Source organism: Corticium candelabrum, chromosome 3 (genome assembly GCF_963422355.1).
Source record: "Corticium candelabrum chromosome 3, ooCorCand1.1, whole genome shotgun sequence".
Classification (NCBI taxonomy): Eukaryota; Metazoa; Porifera; class Homoscleromorpha; order Homosclerophorida; family Plakinidae; genus Corticium; species Corticium candelabrum.
The window spans coordinates 1,491,862-1,506,079 of record NC_085087.1 but is presented as its reverse complement, the minus strand read 5'-3'; the positions used below and the strand labels follow the sequence as shown (position 1 = coordinate 1,506,079).

Below are 14,218 nucleotides of genomic sequence, written 5' to 3'. Positions count from 1 at the left end.
CCCTAGTTTTCTTCGGTTACAGGTATTCCTGAAATTGCAGCTGCTGCTTGCCCTGATTCACACTGAGCTAACTAACGTAACGTAACGTAAGGCGACTTTACGTTATGTTGTCGTAACGTAACGTAGGTTGAGACAACTTTTCGGTTGACGTAAGCAATATATCCAATCATGGAAGTGCGTGGGTGTCTCCTGAGCATGCGCATTTTACTGCTGTAAGATGGCGGCCTAGCTAGAATTTGACCTTGGGAGTATCCTTGTTTGTACGACGTGGTCGGTCATGCTTATTTCATTGACTAGCGCGTGGTATTCCCCTAGACCCTGCCTGCACTGGAAACTCTATCTAGTTCACGTTTCGTTTCGTGTACAAAATTTTCTCCTTTGTCTCCGAGAAATAAGAAGAAGCACTAAGAAACAAGTTTCCTCCGCCTAGATGTGACATGCGTGACGTCATGTAGGCCTACGGGACGCTGAACGCATACGAGGAGATCAATGTGAATGCTATCTAAATTTAGATGACATGTTATGTTACGTTACGTTACGTATATCGCTCTACGTTGATAAAATACGTTACGTTACGTTGCGTGCTCCTTTCAAATAAGTAAACTTAGTAACAAGTGGAAGCTCTTGCGTGCTAACCGATGATTGAAACATGTCCCAGAATTCCTGCCAATGGAGAACATCTCCATCAATATCGGTAGTTGGAGTTTCAGTAAAGTAACAGATTTTGGCCTCTCACGTCTAGGGTTGTGGGCCACTGCTTGGCTTCTCTGATCGCTTGAAAATTGCTTCAGTTTGCACAACATTTGGATCTTTCTCACCTAGTCTACGTGCGGGCTGAAGCTCCACCTTTGCTATCTGTTGATTCTTCAAGCTATCAAGTCAGAAAGATGGGCTTCAATCTTGGCTTCCATATCATGACAATCAAGTAAAACAGCAATGAAGCCAGTTTCGCCTTCAGCCACAAAAGCGTATCTCTGTTCTTCTGCAGTCCGGTCATCATCCTGTAGATCCTTCAAAATATTAGCCCAATCATTATTAAATCTCTCCAATAATCTGCATCCTTTCTGAACTCAACTCGAAAGGTATGCTAATCGTGAAATCCTTACGTCAACATCTATATCCTCTCCGTCCTCACATTTCTCTCAAAGATCATATTTACCTCATCGAAATATGGCAGGCCTTCGTTGGCCTGATCAACTGTCATAATGGTCCAGACATTTCCTGAAACCCTGTTCGAAGCGCCAATATTTTTGTCCGCAAATAACACAAACATAAGGAGAATCTATTATTTCTCTGATAGAAACAAAACTGATGACCCGACAGTTAAGTGCCTAACAGTCTCAAAAATACCGCAATACAGATAGGTAGACCTGAACGGAATTTGATGACTCAACTGCTAACTGCTAACACAATCGTTTTAAATACATGGTATGCACATGCATGCAAATAACATGTAGTTGTCAAAACTGTCAACCTGTGGTGTGCACGTGCAAGCTAACTTTAGTATAACAGTTTTCTACTTCTGCTACATTAACAGTTCTTGACTTGTGGCACAAAGTCATGACAAGTATAGAATGTATAATCCATACTTTGTAACCTCAATGTCCTTACCTGTGTATATTGTTATATTTAGAATAAAACCAGTACAACTGCCATTACTGTGTGAGGAACTAAAGGCCATAACACCAGTTTGACATGACCATGCATATGCAACAGAAATTCAATATAACAAGGCAGCACTTGACGTGTAGCTACACCAACTTGGTGGACAATACACAGATTGACTTGAAATGACGTAGCAATAAACTATCAAGATAAGCAGAGGTATCTACAAACCTATGGCATAAAAACAAGCAAACAAACAAACACACACACACACACACACACACACACACACACACACACACACACACACACCACAGTCTGCTGCAACTGGCGTTATTTAATATTTCACTATACACTCTCAATCCTAGTCTTATGCAATAGACTGGTTTGCTGCATATGCACTAGCCTTCTCTGCCTGATCCACTGCCTTTTTCAAATGTTCATCAAATAGCTCACATCTGGAAGATCAGACATCAAACAAATAATCACTCACATTCTTTGTGCCATTGCACCTTATTGGCATGTCAAGAGAATAAAACGGATTTTTGAGTGCATAGTCACTGTAGATCTCATATAATTTCCTCAAAAGAGAGTCACAGCCAGTCTGTCTTTGATCTGTTAAGACCAAAAACTTAAGACCTACAACATTTATCAGTAAAAACTATTGATAAAACTATGAAAGCTTTTGTAAAGCAAGTGCACACCAACCTGTTAAAGTTTGGAAACAGTGCATTTTGAAATTATCAGCCTCCAGAACTTCAATACCTGATGACTTCACAACTGGGGACAGTCGTGTTGCAATTGCATATAAGCTAGAATGTAAACATATGACACACGTTTACAAGCCAGTACAAAGCAAACGAAAGAACAGATTGCAACAGTTATTAACTCACATCATGTTTTGATACGCAAAAGTTACCAACTGGTGGCTCAATTATATTGAGAAACGTTGAAGTACAAAAGTGTAGGAACTAGGGGACCAAGGAGGCCATGCCCCCACCCCAATCAGCACTCTATGGTCACTATATATAAATTAGGTCATCGTAAAAACGAGCTACAAGTGTAAGAAAATGAGAAGCATTAATAACGGCATCCAGGTTGGGGAGAATGCAATTCATACGCCTCTGAAGTATGTGTAACTTTGACCAGCATAGTAAAAAAGTACAAGATAGAAAATGCCAATTAGTCTTGCATGAATTCCTATCTGTCACTTCTTGTTGACAAATTAACCTAGGCAAAACAGACTTTTGGGAACAACGTGCAAATCTAAAGTGACTCAAGTTTAACCAAAATGTCTAACAAATAGCAAAATTTGATAACTGTTTTACAAATTCTTACTGTATTGGTAAGATTCAGTTAACTTTGACTGTGTCAAGGATATCAACAGTTAAACTGTATGTGTTCATTTTTGACAATGGCATCAAAGAATATTACGATATCATACAGAAATACCAACAGACAAGTGAAAAAACAGAAAGAAAGTCACAAATGGTTCCATTCACCAGTTTGGTGTTTGTGTATCACCTACAATCACAAATTGTACGGTGAAATCAATTTTATTTAGGAACAGTAGTCTTTGGTTTTCTTCGCGAACAGCAGTGCCATCTACTGTCCCACCACACCCTGGTGGTACTGCCGCTGCAGGTCCACGACTGCTTATTCGTCAGAAAAATTCATTCATTAGAATGGTTTTCTGCTTATATCGCACCTGGCCCTCATATCTGGGGTTGTTCCACTATCCACCACCTGTGGACGGGCTCAGTAGCATGCAGCTTCCATACATACATACATACATACATACATACATACATACATACATACATACATACATACATACATACATACATTTTTCTTTTTATTATTGAGAGTCGTTACGACTTCTAACAACAATAACAATCACAATCTAATTAAATCATTTACACTAAAACGTCCAGCTAAAGATGGGTGCAGACAGTCATGTAGTTGTAAAAACCTTGGTCTCTACTTCTCACAAACGGTTTCCAAAATATTTCAAAGGGTGCATCAGACCTTCTTACGGACCAACATACATACATACATGGTTTATTCATCCCGAGGGGCGTGTCTGAGACCCTGCCTACGTACACCTAGTACGGCGCAAGATTAAAAGGTCACTAAACAGCAGACAGCAAGAGTCAAAACTAAAAAAAAAGAATTAAAGCTATTACTACTTTTACACAAATAGGTGTGAGTCCATCCAACAGTCTGAATTTCTTCGACACCAGATTGCAAACGATGTGCCAATGGAAATTCTGCACATCTTTCTGAACAGAAAGTTTGATGAAGCCTTGCTGACATTGAGGAACCGCAATATAGGTTCAAAGCTACTAAAATCTACCAGGCCTCTTGACCCAACTTGTAAGGTGTGAAGTTGAGAACTCCACCCAGCTCATTTACAGGCAGATACCGAATTGCTGTATTTTTCTTGTATTCGGATGAGGTGGTAAAGTTCTCTTCAAAACACACTGTCAATTCCAGAAGACTAATCTCCTTAGTTTTCTGGCACCATAGGATGATGTCAGGGCGAAGAGATGAGTTGGAAATAACAGATGGGAACATATGGTAAGCTTGGAAGGTCAACAGAGATTGCCCAGGGTCTTCGTAGATGTTCATCTAAGAACAGGTAGATGCATTCAAGCACACAATTGTGACGCCAGGTGTATCTCCCACTCTCTAGGGCCGTCCCGCAGTTGTTGAGCACATGTTGAAGGGTTTGATAATTGCCGCAAAAATGGACAGGCAGAAGAATCAGATTTCTGCCAACATTGCAAGTTTGCTTTATGAGATCCTGAATGGCGTTAAGACAGAATGAGAGGATTCTGTCTTTGAATGACAGTACAGTCTTACTCCAAGTGTCATCATCCACCTGCAAGCGCAGTGTCGAGCTTGTACAACACAAGCTTTGATGAGATCCAAGCGTCGCTGATCATCAACACTCTGTACTGGTCATTTGGCTTTGCACAAACTGACAAAACTACATGAAGTTGCGATGGTTCTAAACACTCAAATTGCTCTTGAAATACGTAGGTGAAAGGATTGAATTTCAGAGTATTGTTTGTAGCAAGAACTAAAGCCTTAGACATTGCTAAGTTTTGAACACGAGCGTCTTTGGAATTTGACAGTTGATGGTAACAAGACACTTGACATTTTCTAATGATGTAGATAGTGAGGGGAGATTCAAACCGCCAAGCTTGAAAGGCAGATAGAATCGGCATACATTAGCAGGTCTGGCAAGATGACACCATTTCTTGAGGTACCGTCTTGCATACATATGTACATGATGAAACCTATAGAAACAAAGGGGAGCTTACTGCAGTTGTGCCTAGACTGATATCTTAACAGTTGTGTGCCAGCAACTGAAGCAATATGCTCAACAACTGTTCACAGTAAGCAATAAAGCTATAACTACACGATTCTTGCATTTTCTTCTTTTCCATATTGCATATGAACAGAACATGGCCTTGCAGCAAATAACTTTCAAAAAGGGTATATGAGAACTTCTGGCTGTCGTGAGGTCTTCAAGGAAGGAGAATGCCTCTTCCAGAATCAATCATCTGGATTCCTATTTCTACTGTTACCAGGGACGTGGATATTGAATGATGTTTGAATGTTGTCAACAAGTCAGCATACTCTTTACTTTTCTGATTTGTGTATTAGACATGTATTAATCAAATGACATAGCAAGCTCTACTAGCAGAATTCTCATTCCATCTCTTGAGATGCAGATGTCTGGTTGGAGTGCAGAACCTTTTTTTATGAAAAATGATGTCACACAGACAACCAGGCAGGTTGAACTGGAACTCAAAATCATCCAGGAGGGATGTAGGCTCGAGAGTCCAGCCGGTCATTTCCCCCCGCGGCGGAGAAAGACCTGCAGTATCTGGTCATGTCTCCAGGTGTATCTACCTTGTGCCAGAGAGACGGGACAACCTACTGTTCAGGACATGTTTTAAAGTCTTCCTCTACGACATACATACATACATACTATACATACATGACAATGATGATGGCATGTCCACCGGTACAGTGAAGACTGTCTGTCAGTGTTCATTGTGCCTCATGTGACATAGAAATCTGGCCTTGAATTGACATTGTAGCTGACATGTTGGGCAAACAAGAGAACTGGAGGTGCAACGAGTCAGATACTGTAGATTGTCTTTGTGATGTTTTCTTTTGTCTTGCGTAGCACTAATTCATTTGTCTTCAAAGCATTTCCATGATGCATTGCAGCAATGTCTCCACGTGGCTTTATTGGTGGCAAGATTTTCAAATTATGCGGGTCAATAGAGCAGCTCTTTAGATGGTCTTTCAGAGAGTCTAAATCTCAATATTGGACGTCTTGATGTCCTTTCCTTCTCTAAGTTGCCAATACAAAAGCTGCTTAGAAGTTTTGTGCCTGGCATCTTAACCACATAACCATGCGGCTCTGCTGTACGTTGTTGACACTTGAGGAGACAAAAGTCCAGGCCACAGATATCAGCACAAGACAGGACTTCTGTGTCTGGAACCATACCCTCCCATGTGATACAAAATATGACAAAGACAACTCATATGAAAATCATTGAGCTTTCATCACAACGTAGTGGACACCATGTTTGACAGCCATACAAAGAGTTAGTAGGACAACTGTCTTGCACACATCTAGAGTCGGTAGGATGACTGCAGTCTACATGTCCATTTTAGTCCCGAGCCGGACATAATGCTTTTTCCATAGTTTCTTTTCAAGAGTTGGCTGAATGCTGAGCTGGCCTTTGAAAGTCTAGAAGAGGCCTCAGTAGCAATTGTGCTGTTGACAGATAAGGAACCACCAAGGTTGGTAGAGTTCTGAACATACACTAGGGTATGGTCTCCCACTTTTACGGGTGGAGCTACTGAGCTTACTTCAGGTCTGGGCTGGTAAAGGGCTTGCATCTTTTATAGAGTAGTTGTAAGACCAATGCGTTCTGTGCAGATTTACTGAAGTGATTCATAATGAGCTGAATATCATCAAAAGAGTGCACAGACAGCACAGTCATCTACAATCAACAAGTCACAAGCGACAGTCTTTGAAACTAACGTCTTGGCTAGAAATCGACATACATACATACATACATACATACATACATACATACATACAGACAGACAGACAGAAAGACATAAATACATACATGCATACATTTATTGTTTCTTCTCAATGAGCACGGGGGTTGGCTGCAACCCTGCCTAAATAGACGTATCTGTGACACAGTAACCAGGGGCGTGGCATGGGCTAAACTGGGCTATAGCTAGTCTCTTGCACAGCCCTTCTTAACGCGCGAGAGAAGAGCAGAGAGGGGGGGGGCGGTGCCCACACGCAAAAGAGGGGCTCTTTCACAGCCTCTTTCGCGTGCGGGCACCGCCCCTCTCCGCTCTTCTCGCATGCGTTAAGAGGGGCTGTGCAAGAGATTGGATTGGATTTCTGTCTAAAGAAGCTGCGTGTGTGCTCAACAAGCTCAGGTAACCTCATCTTTAATCTGTTTCGGTAAGACGGAATTCTCAAGCCGCAGACGTAAATCTTCGTCTATGCATTTGATGAATAGATTCTGTTCTACTTCTTCTGTAATGCGGTGGTCAGTCTTCGCTACATCTTCAAAGAATTGGAAAGAGTTTGTCCACCAGCTGTCAAATCTACGTAGAGAATCTTCACCGTCTTGGTCCCTGAATAATCCAATGGACTTTGTAGCCTGTCAAAAGCCTTGTAGCCTAGTGGAGTTTTAGCTTCGTGTGTCATCTGTTCGTAGTGCCAATCTGTGACAACTCAATAATCTTGTTAACTCAAACAACTCAGTCAATCAACTACCCGCAAAACCACATGTTCCATATAATACCCAACTCCACATGTCTGTATAAACCAATCCGAACCCTACAAGATCGACCACATATATCACATATGTAGCCCGTTTGCGACGGCTGAGCGGCTTTTTTCATGTCTTTTCGTTTCAATGAGTCAACTCGTTGGTCCTCAAAGATTGTTGCTGACTCCCTGCAAACAGCTCTCCATAACATCCAATCTGATGCAATGTTTTTCCATTAGGATACATTCACAACACCACATAATTTCCTATTGGATTTCAGGGTATCTTTATAGTGCAATTTCTATCCTCAAGCTGATCTACTTATATCTCTTAGCTGACCGTAAAAGACAGCTTTGGGCAGCCTCTCATCAGTCATGAGACACACATGTCCACACCAACAAAGTTGGGACTGCACAAGAAATGCTTCGATTCCCGATACTTTACATTTTTCAAAACCTCCATGTTGGGTAGTCGATCTTGCCGTTTGATATTCGCTATCTCTTGGACACAACGCATGTGGAATCTGTCTAGTTGCCTGATGTTTATCCTGTACAAAGTCCAGGTCTCACCATAGAGTAGAGTGGCAATAATAACAGCACAATATACCATAAATTTGTAACTATGCTGATTCTATGTTCATTCCAAAGACGTCTTGTTAAGCTACCAAAAGCAATACTAGCTTTGTTCAGACGCATAGCAACTTTGTCATCCAGAACAGGGTTTTGTGATAATGAACTTCCCAAATATGTAACTTCTCAACTGATTTGAGTGCACTTCCATTCACCTTCACAGTTGGAGGTGCGTATGTAGCACCAGGCTTTGGCTGTAGCAAAACTTCTGTCTTTTTCAAACTGATAGTAAGTCCAAACCTTGGTGCCGCATTTGGCAAAGCAGTCTATGATAAACCGGATATCTTCTAGAGAATGGGTAATGAGAGTGCAATCGTCTGCAAAAAGCAAGTCCCGTCCCAAGATGTCTCTGATTTTTGTCTTTGCATTGAATCGACGAAGGTTAAAGATAACTTCCATCAGCAGGTGTTTGAAGGTAAATACCTTTGTTACAATTCTTGAATGCAACATTCAACATCATTGCAAAGAACACATTGAATAACAAAGGTGCCAGGACACAGCCTTGTTTGACGCCGTTGGTGACTTCAAATGAATTTGATGAGTATCCATTGTGTATTACCTTGGCTGTCATATTGTCATGAAAAGGTGTTATTATATTGACAAGTTTACTAGGACAGCCAACCTAGACAGGATTTTCCACAAAACGTTTCTATTCACTGTGTCAAAAGCCTTAGTAAGGTCAACAAAGACCATGAAAAGATCTTTGTGCTGTCTACGGCATTTGTCCTGCAATTGCCTGGCTGTAAAATCATGTCTGTATTGTAGTCCCACGACCAGAGCAAAAGCCACGTTGGCTCTCTGGAAGTATGTTGCTACAGACATGAATGGAGAGCCTGTTCTGTATGATGCAAGGTAGAATTTTCCCTGCAGTGGACAACAGGGACATGCCACGATGGTTGCCACCTTTGCGCTCGTATAGGTGAATGATGGTTGCATCTTTGAAGTCCTTAGGAACTGATTCTTGTTGTTGCCATATGGCAGTATATAGTTGAAGTAACTTTCCTATCAGATGTTTACCACCAAATCTGAAGATTTCAGAAGGCAAACCATCTGAACGTACAAAACATACATACATACATACATGATGATGATGGCATGTCCACCGCTGCGGTGAAGACTATCTACCAGTGTCCTTTGTGCCTCATGTGAGATAAACGTCCAGCCTTAGATCGACATTGTAGCTGCCATGTTAGACAAACTAGAGAACTAGTGGTGTAGTGAGCCGCATCACAATACAGACACCGCAGAAAACCTGCACATTGAATAGATTTTAAGTGGATAAGGTGTGTGCTTGGCCAGATCCATCCTCCCGCCTTAAACATATGAGTGATTCACTGGGGCAAGAATTGCAACAAGCGAACCCATAAGTCAGGATGCAGGTGATTTACATGCATACATACATTTTTTTTCTACAAGAGCCCCTACGGCCCAGGTTACTGCAGTCACTAAGCACTTGTTACTTTACAATCTAAACGCCATCAGTAGTCACTATATGTCACTATGTACTTCATACTTGCTGCTTGGGCATACATACATACATACATACATACAATATGGAAAAAGTAGTTGATATGACTAAGCTTAACTATATGACCTTGTCTATGTCTACATAAACACCCTTTATTAGAATACATCTACAAGGGTTACACTTCCAGGCAGTGCCTACACTGCTATAAACAATGGCGCACTAAGAGCAAATTAACCTGGAGTGTTTGTTAGCTACAACATAGTACCACTCTACACTATTTCCATACATACATTTTTTCTGTTTTATTAAAAGAGCCCTTAAGACTCAGTATAAATCGTTTACATTGCAATCATACACTAGATACCATTGTCAAATTAACATAGTTATAACTCCGTCTTTCTGCAAATAGTCTCCAATAGCTTTTATCCATTATTATTAAACTCAATGGATTCAATGTGTATCTTCGATTTACCTGTCTGTTCCACTACAAATGTAGACCCAAAGCCATCTAGAAGAACCATGTAGTTTTTCCTCAGCAGCGCTTTGTGCGCCCCTTTCGATGCTTGCTCTTTGGCTGGATGACCGGTGATCTAGAGTGCATTTATTTTACCTAATCCAGCTAATCCAGATTAATGGATTAGCTAATCCGTCTAATCCCAGTATCGGCTGAATTAGCTGGATGAGCTGGATTAGCTTATCCATCTAATCTGGATTAGGTAAAAGAATGCACCCCTAGATAGTTTTTTAGATCTGGATGGTGATTCTGTTTTTCTGTCAGGTGATTGCGATGTTTTAGATGTTTTAGATATTTTACGATTTTGTTGGAGTGTCATGTTCAGTCTTCCTTCGTTTCCTCTTCTTCCTTGTCTAATACTTCAATCTCAGACCAGCCTTTAGACTGTTGCTTGTGATCTGCTGTGCTTTCTGTTGGATTGGATTGTGCTCACTGTTTTGTTTCTGGTAACGTGTTTGTTACTGATTTGTCCCCTATGCTTTGGTTGTCTGTTTCTGGTTGTGATTGATTGGTGGTTTCCATTGTTGAGCCTGTCATCTCTTGTAGAGGTTCCATGGTGTCTTTGTACTTCCAGGATTCTGTTCTGATTGTTCCATTTCTGTTGCTGTTTGACTTTCCTGTTCTTTCACATTCACTTCTTCGTTGTTTTCTTGCTGCATTTCTACATCGTGGTTTTTGTCAAGATCGTGGTCATGATTCTCATTATGCTGGTTTCCAGGATTCTTATAATTTTTTGTTGACAGTCTTCAGCATATGAGAGGTGCTTCCACATCTATAACATGTTGGAGGTTGTCCAGCATATCGCACATGCAGATGTAACTATTTTGTATCTCCATAATTTATGCGCTCTGGGAAATAACCTCTTGGATTCTGTATTTGGTATACTCTCACTCCCGTTTCCACATGTCGTGCAAAGGAATACGTATGCCTTGTAATTTTTGCAACTTGACCCTTTTCTGCTATTCTTGAGATAATGACATTATCATGCCATTTCAAAGGGCATTTTGACTGAGACGAAGCTGGTGGATCTTTTAGTGGCATTACTTCCAATCGAACATTATTCAATATCAGACCTGTCAGTACCAACCTTTCTTTGGCTTCTTCATTCAGCAAGGTAATCTGCCACGTTTCTGCTATTGTCGGACATACCCACATGATACACTCTTCCTTGCTTAAATAAAGCCTTCACTATGAATTCTGCTGTCACGCCTTCAGCAACCAATCTGACTGACAACAGCCTCTTTGCAACTTTTTGGCCGCCATTCTTTCTTCGATCCTCTTAATCGTGGTTAGTCTTCCCATCAATTAGACTCAATCTACGTAGCCTGAAGGTTAATATACCTTTCTGCCGCTAAAGTTCAACAAAATAACTTGGAATTCACTCTGTATGGGGAAGGTTGGTGGAGCTGCCAAAACCTTTAGGCTGCACTCTACGTAGCCTGTAGGTTAATATACCTTTCTGTCGCTAAAGTTCTCCAAAATGACTCTGTATCGGGAAGGTTGGCAGAGCTACCAAACCTCATGGCCTCGAGCCTCGCAATACATACATACATACATTTTTTTGTTACAAGAGCGCCTAAGGCCCAGGTTAGATACTGCAGTGACTAACCACTTGCTACAATACTGTACAATCTAACACTATCAGCAGTCACTATATGTCACTATGTACTTCAACTTGCTGCTTGGACAGAACTGACACTCCGGGGGGGGGGGGGGGGGGGGAGAGAGAGAGAGAGAGAGGCAATTGTATGTTAGTTCCTTGCCCAAGGGAACTTACGTATGCGGCCCTCCCGCACTCAAACTCTGACCCAAAGGTCCAGGATGTTGCCAATCTCCAACTGCACACTCTAACCAATTGAGCCACATACATACATACATACATTTTCTTACAAGGACCCTTAGGGCCCAAGTTCAATACTGCAATGACTATACTTGCTATACTCTACACTTTCAGCAGTCACACTATCATGTCACTAGGTACGTCATACTTGCTGTACTTCATACTTCATACTTCATGCTTCAAACTTGCTGAACAGAACTGACACTCTGGAGAGAGAGGCAAGTGGATGTTAGTTCCTTGCCCAAGGGAACTTATGTATGTGGCCCTCCCGCACTCAAACTCTGACCCGGACGTCCCGGATGTTGCCAATCTCCAAAATCACACTCTAACCAATTGAGCCACATACATACATACATACATACATACATACATACATACATACATTCATATAGTCCGCGTCAAAAATATTGACACATTTACGCTTGGAGGCATGGCCATAGGTAACATGAGCAAAAACGCATCCATTTTCAGGTCACGTACGTTTTTTGGATAAAAGAGGACTATTGTGTATGCTCGTAGGTTGCTAAACTTTTGGAAACTCACAAGTCCACATCAGTGACTTGTGTCCTCCTTTCACTTTTTGATAGCATTTCCCTCGCTAGCATAGCTCTGGACAAAGGCGTGAGCAAGTGCCACTCCGCCTGGATTGCGTCTTCTAGTTCATGAATGTTTTGAGGCCTATGAAGCTCAACACGCCGCTTGATGACCGCCCAGAAGTTATCTATTTCGTGCAAGATATCTGGTGAGCTATAGCGGGTCAATCGAGAAACCGTAACGCCCAAAGTCTGGTTTTTCTAGCTTCACTAGCAGCGGAATTTTAATTCTTAGGCATCGTGTAGCGACACTTGAGTCATGAAGTTCTCTTCGGAAGAACTGCATGACGACAACTTCCTGCGCTGCAAGCTGATGTGCAAGTTTGTTTGCTGATTTGTTGTTCCTTGTTGCGTCATGTTCACTAATTGAAGCTGTTCGATGGTTTTCAGCTAGTTTTTTGGTCTTTCAAGGAAAGCTCTGTGTTGAATTCCTTCTTCAGTGTCCAGTCTTTCAAGAGTTCAGTAAACAGTAGAGCGAGAAACACGTAAAAGTTGGCAGATCTTAGATGACTTCCTAGTACTGGAGCGGTATAGTAAAAGAATATCGCAGCGTTGTCTTTCACAACTCATTTCATGATGGAAAAGTTCTCTATGCGGATGCGCATACTATGGAATTGCTTTGTGACTGCTTTTCAGCTGTTGGAGAAAAAATTAGCGCAGGTTTCTTAATAAGTAGCAAAACTAGAAACTTTCCAAAAATAGTACAAGTAAACCGGAAATGTGTCAATAGTTTTGACGTGGACTGTACACACATACATACATACGTATGTACATACATATATACATGAATGCATGCGTGGTCTTAGACCATACATACACAGTCACATGTTTGGCCCCTATTAGAGTGCAACCCTCCCAAGTCACATGACTTCTACCTTCTACAAAGTCTGCCATAAAATCTGCTTTAACTGGTAGCTGCAATTGATGCTAATTAGGAAAGGAGTTGTTTCATTTGACAGGGTGATGCAATCATTGGCCAATCCCTGTGTTGTACCTTGGTAGCATGAGCTAAGTCATGGCTAGAGATAACTGATCTAGCAATCACATAGTATGATACCATGGAGGCAGCTGCATGACTGAATTAGCAACAACCGTGGGTCTCTCTATAGTCTTGAAATCAAGGGTAATTTTGCACAATTAGGCGAGAGTACCAGATGAAAACACTGCATGGGCGCATACGTATGGTGCTAATTCAATGTTCACATACATTATGCCCAAATCACACATAGTATAGAACAAACACAAACAGTGACTAACGAATGGAACATGCTGCCCAGCATAATCCGATCATTCGTGCTCAGCCGAGCTCTTGTAAATCGAAGGCGAACAGGAAAGTTTCGAGGTTCATTTAAGAAATCCAGAGCATTTTGCCCAGAGCTTGAAATATTTCTCCCAGTAAGATTTTCATCATTGATTGCAACTAACGCCATACCGACTAGAAACAAAAATATTACAAAATTTCAATAACTGCTTCTGAAAACCTTGAGTAAGCTAACTCTTCTCCCTGTCTCCATAATGCACGGCTAAGCGATCGCCATCCGGCTTGAAGACAAGATCTACAGGATGTTCTGCGTACGTCTTCTCTGATTCTGTGATTTCACCTTGGGTTTGATCGTTATGGTAAATAAGACTACCAGCTTTGTTCACGATCCTAAAAACGCATTTCTAGTACACGCACCACAATCACAAACTCAAGTACTTACCAAACGCTGTAAATAACCATTATTTTAATTATCCG

General features: G+C 41.3%; 1 protein-coding gene across 3 annotated transcripts; it reads right to left on the bottom strand.

The window, feature by feature from the left end:
* Nucleotides 1–1,663: 1,663 nt before the first annotated feature.
* Nucleotides 1,664–14,212, bottom strand: LOC134176842 (trafficking protein particle complex subunit 4-like). Of its 3 annotated transcripts, none has more exons than XM_062643515.1 (5): nucleotides 13,738–13,877; nucleotides 12,036–12,093; nucleotides 2,314–2,417; nucleotides 2,118–2,244; nucleotides 1,664–2,063 (listed from the first exon to the last, which is right to left on the bottom strand). In XM_062643515.1, the coding sequence occupies exons 2-5, from the start codon at nucleotides 12,047–12,049 to the stop codon at nucleotides 1,976–1,978; spliced, it is 333 nt and encodes a 110-aa protein (XP_062499499.1). In that variant the 5' UTR covers nucleotides 12,050–12,093; nucleotides 13,738–13,877; the 3' UTR covers nucleotides 1,664–1,975. The 3 variants fall into 3 exon arrangements, with proteins under 3 accessions (XP_062499499.1, XP_062499498.1, XP_062499497.1); XM_062643514.1 differs by lacking the exons at nucleotides 1,664–2,063; nucleotides 2,118–2,244 and adding exons at nucleotides 13,977–14,131; nucleotides 14,184–14,212 and having other exon boundaries at nucleotides 2,403–2,417; nucleotides 13,738–13,915; XM_062643513.1 differs by lacking the exons at nucleotides 1,664–2,063; nucleotides 2,118–2,244; nucleotides 2,314–2,417 and adding exons at nucleotides 13,977–14,131; nucleotides 14,184–14,212 and having other exon boundaries at nucleotides 11,917–12,093; nucleotides 13,738–13,915.
* Between the last annotated feature and the right edge of the window lie 6 nt (nucleotides 14,213–14,218).

Bases quoted from the DNA above. Each gene is read 5' to 3' on its own strand.
- LOC134176842 (XM_062643514.1), bottom strand. From the start codon at position 14,203: ATGGTTATTTACAGCGTTTG. The intron at 14,132-14,183 runs GTAAGTACTTGA...ATGCGTTTTTAG, and splicing joins ATGGTTATTTACAGCGTTTG to GATCGTGAACAAAGCTGGTA. The intron at 12,094-13,737 runs GTTAGTCACTGT...CTCTCTCTCCAG, and splicing joins CTGGGCAGCATGTTCCATTC to AGTGTCAGTTCTGTTCAGCA.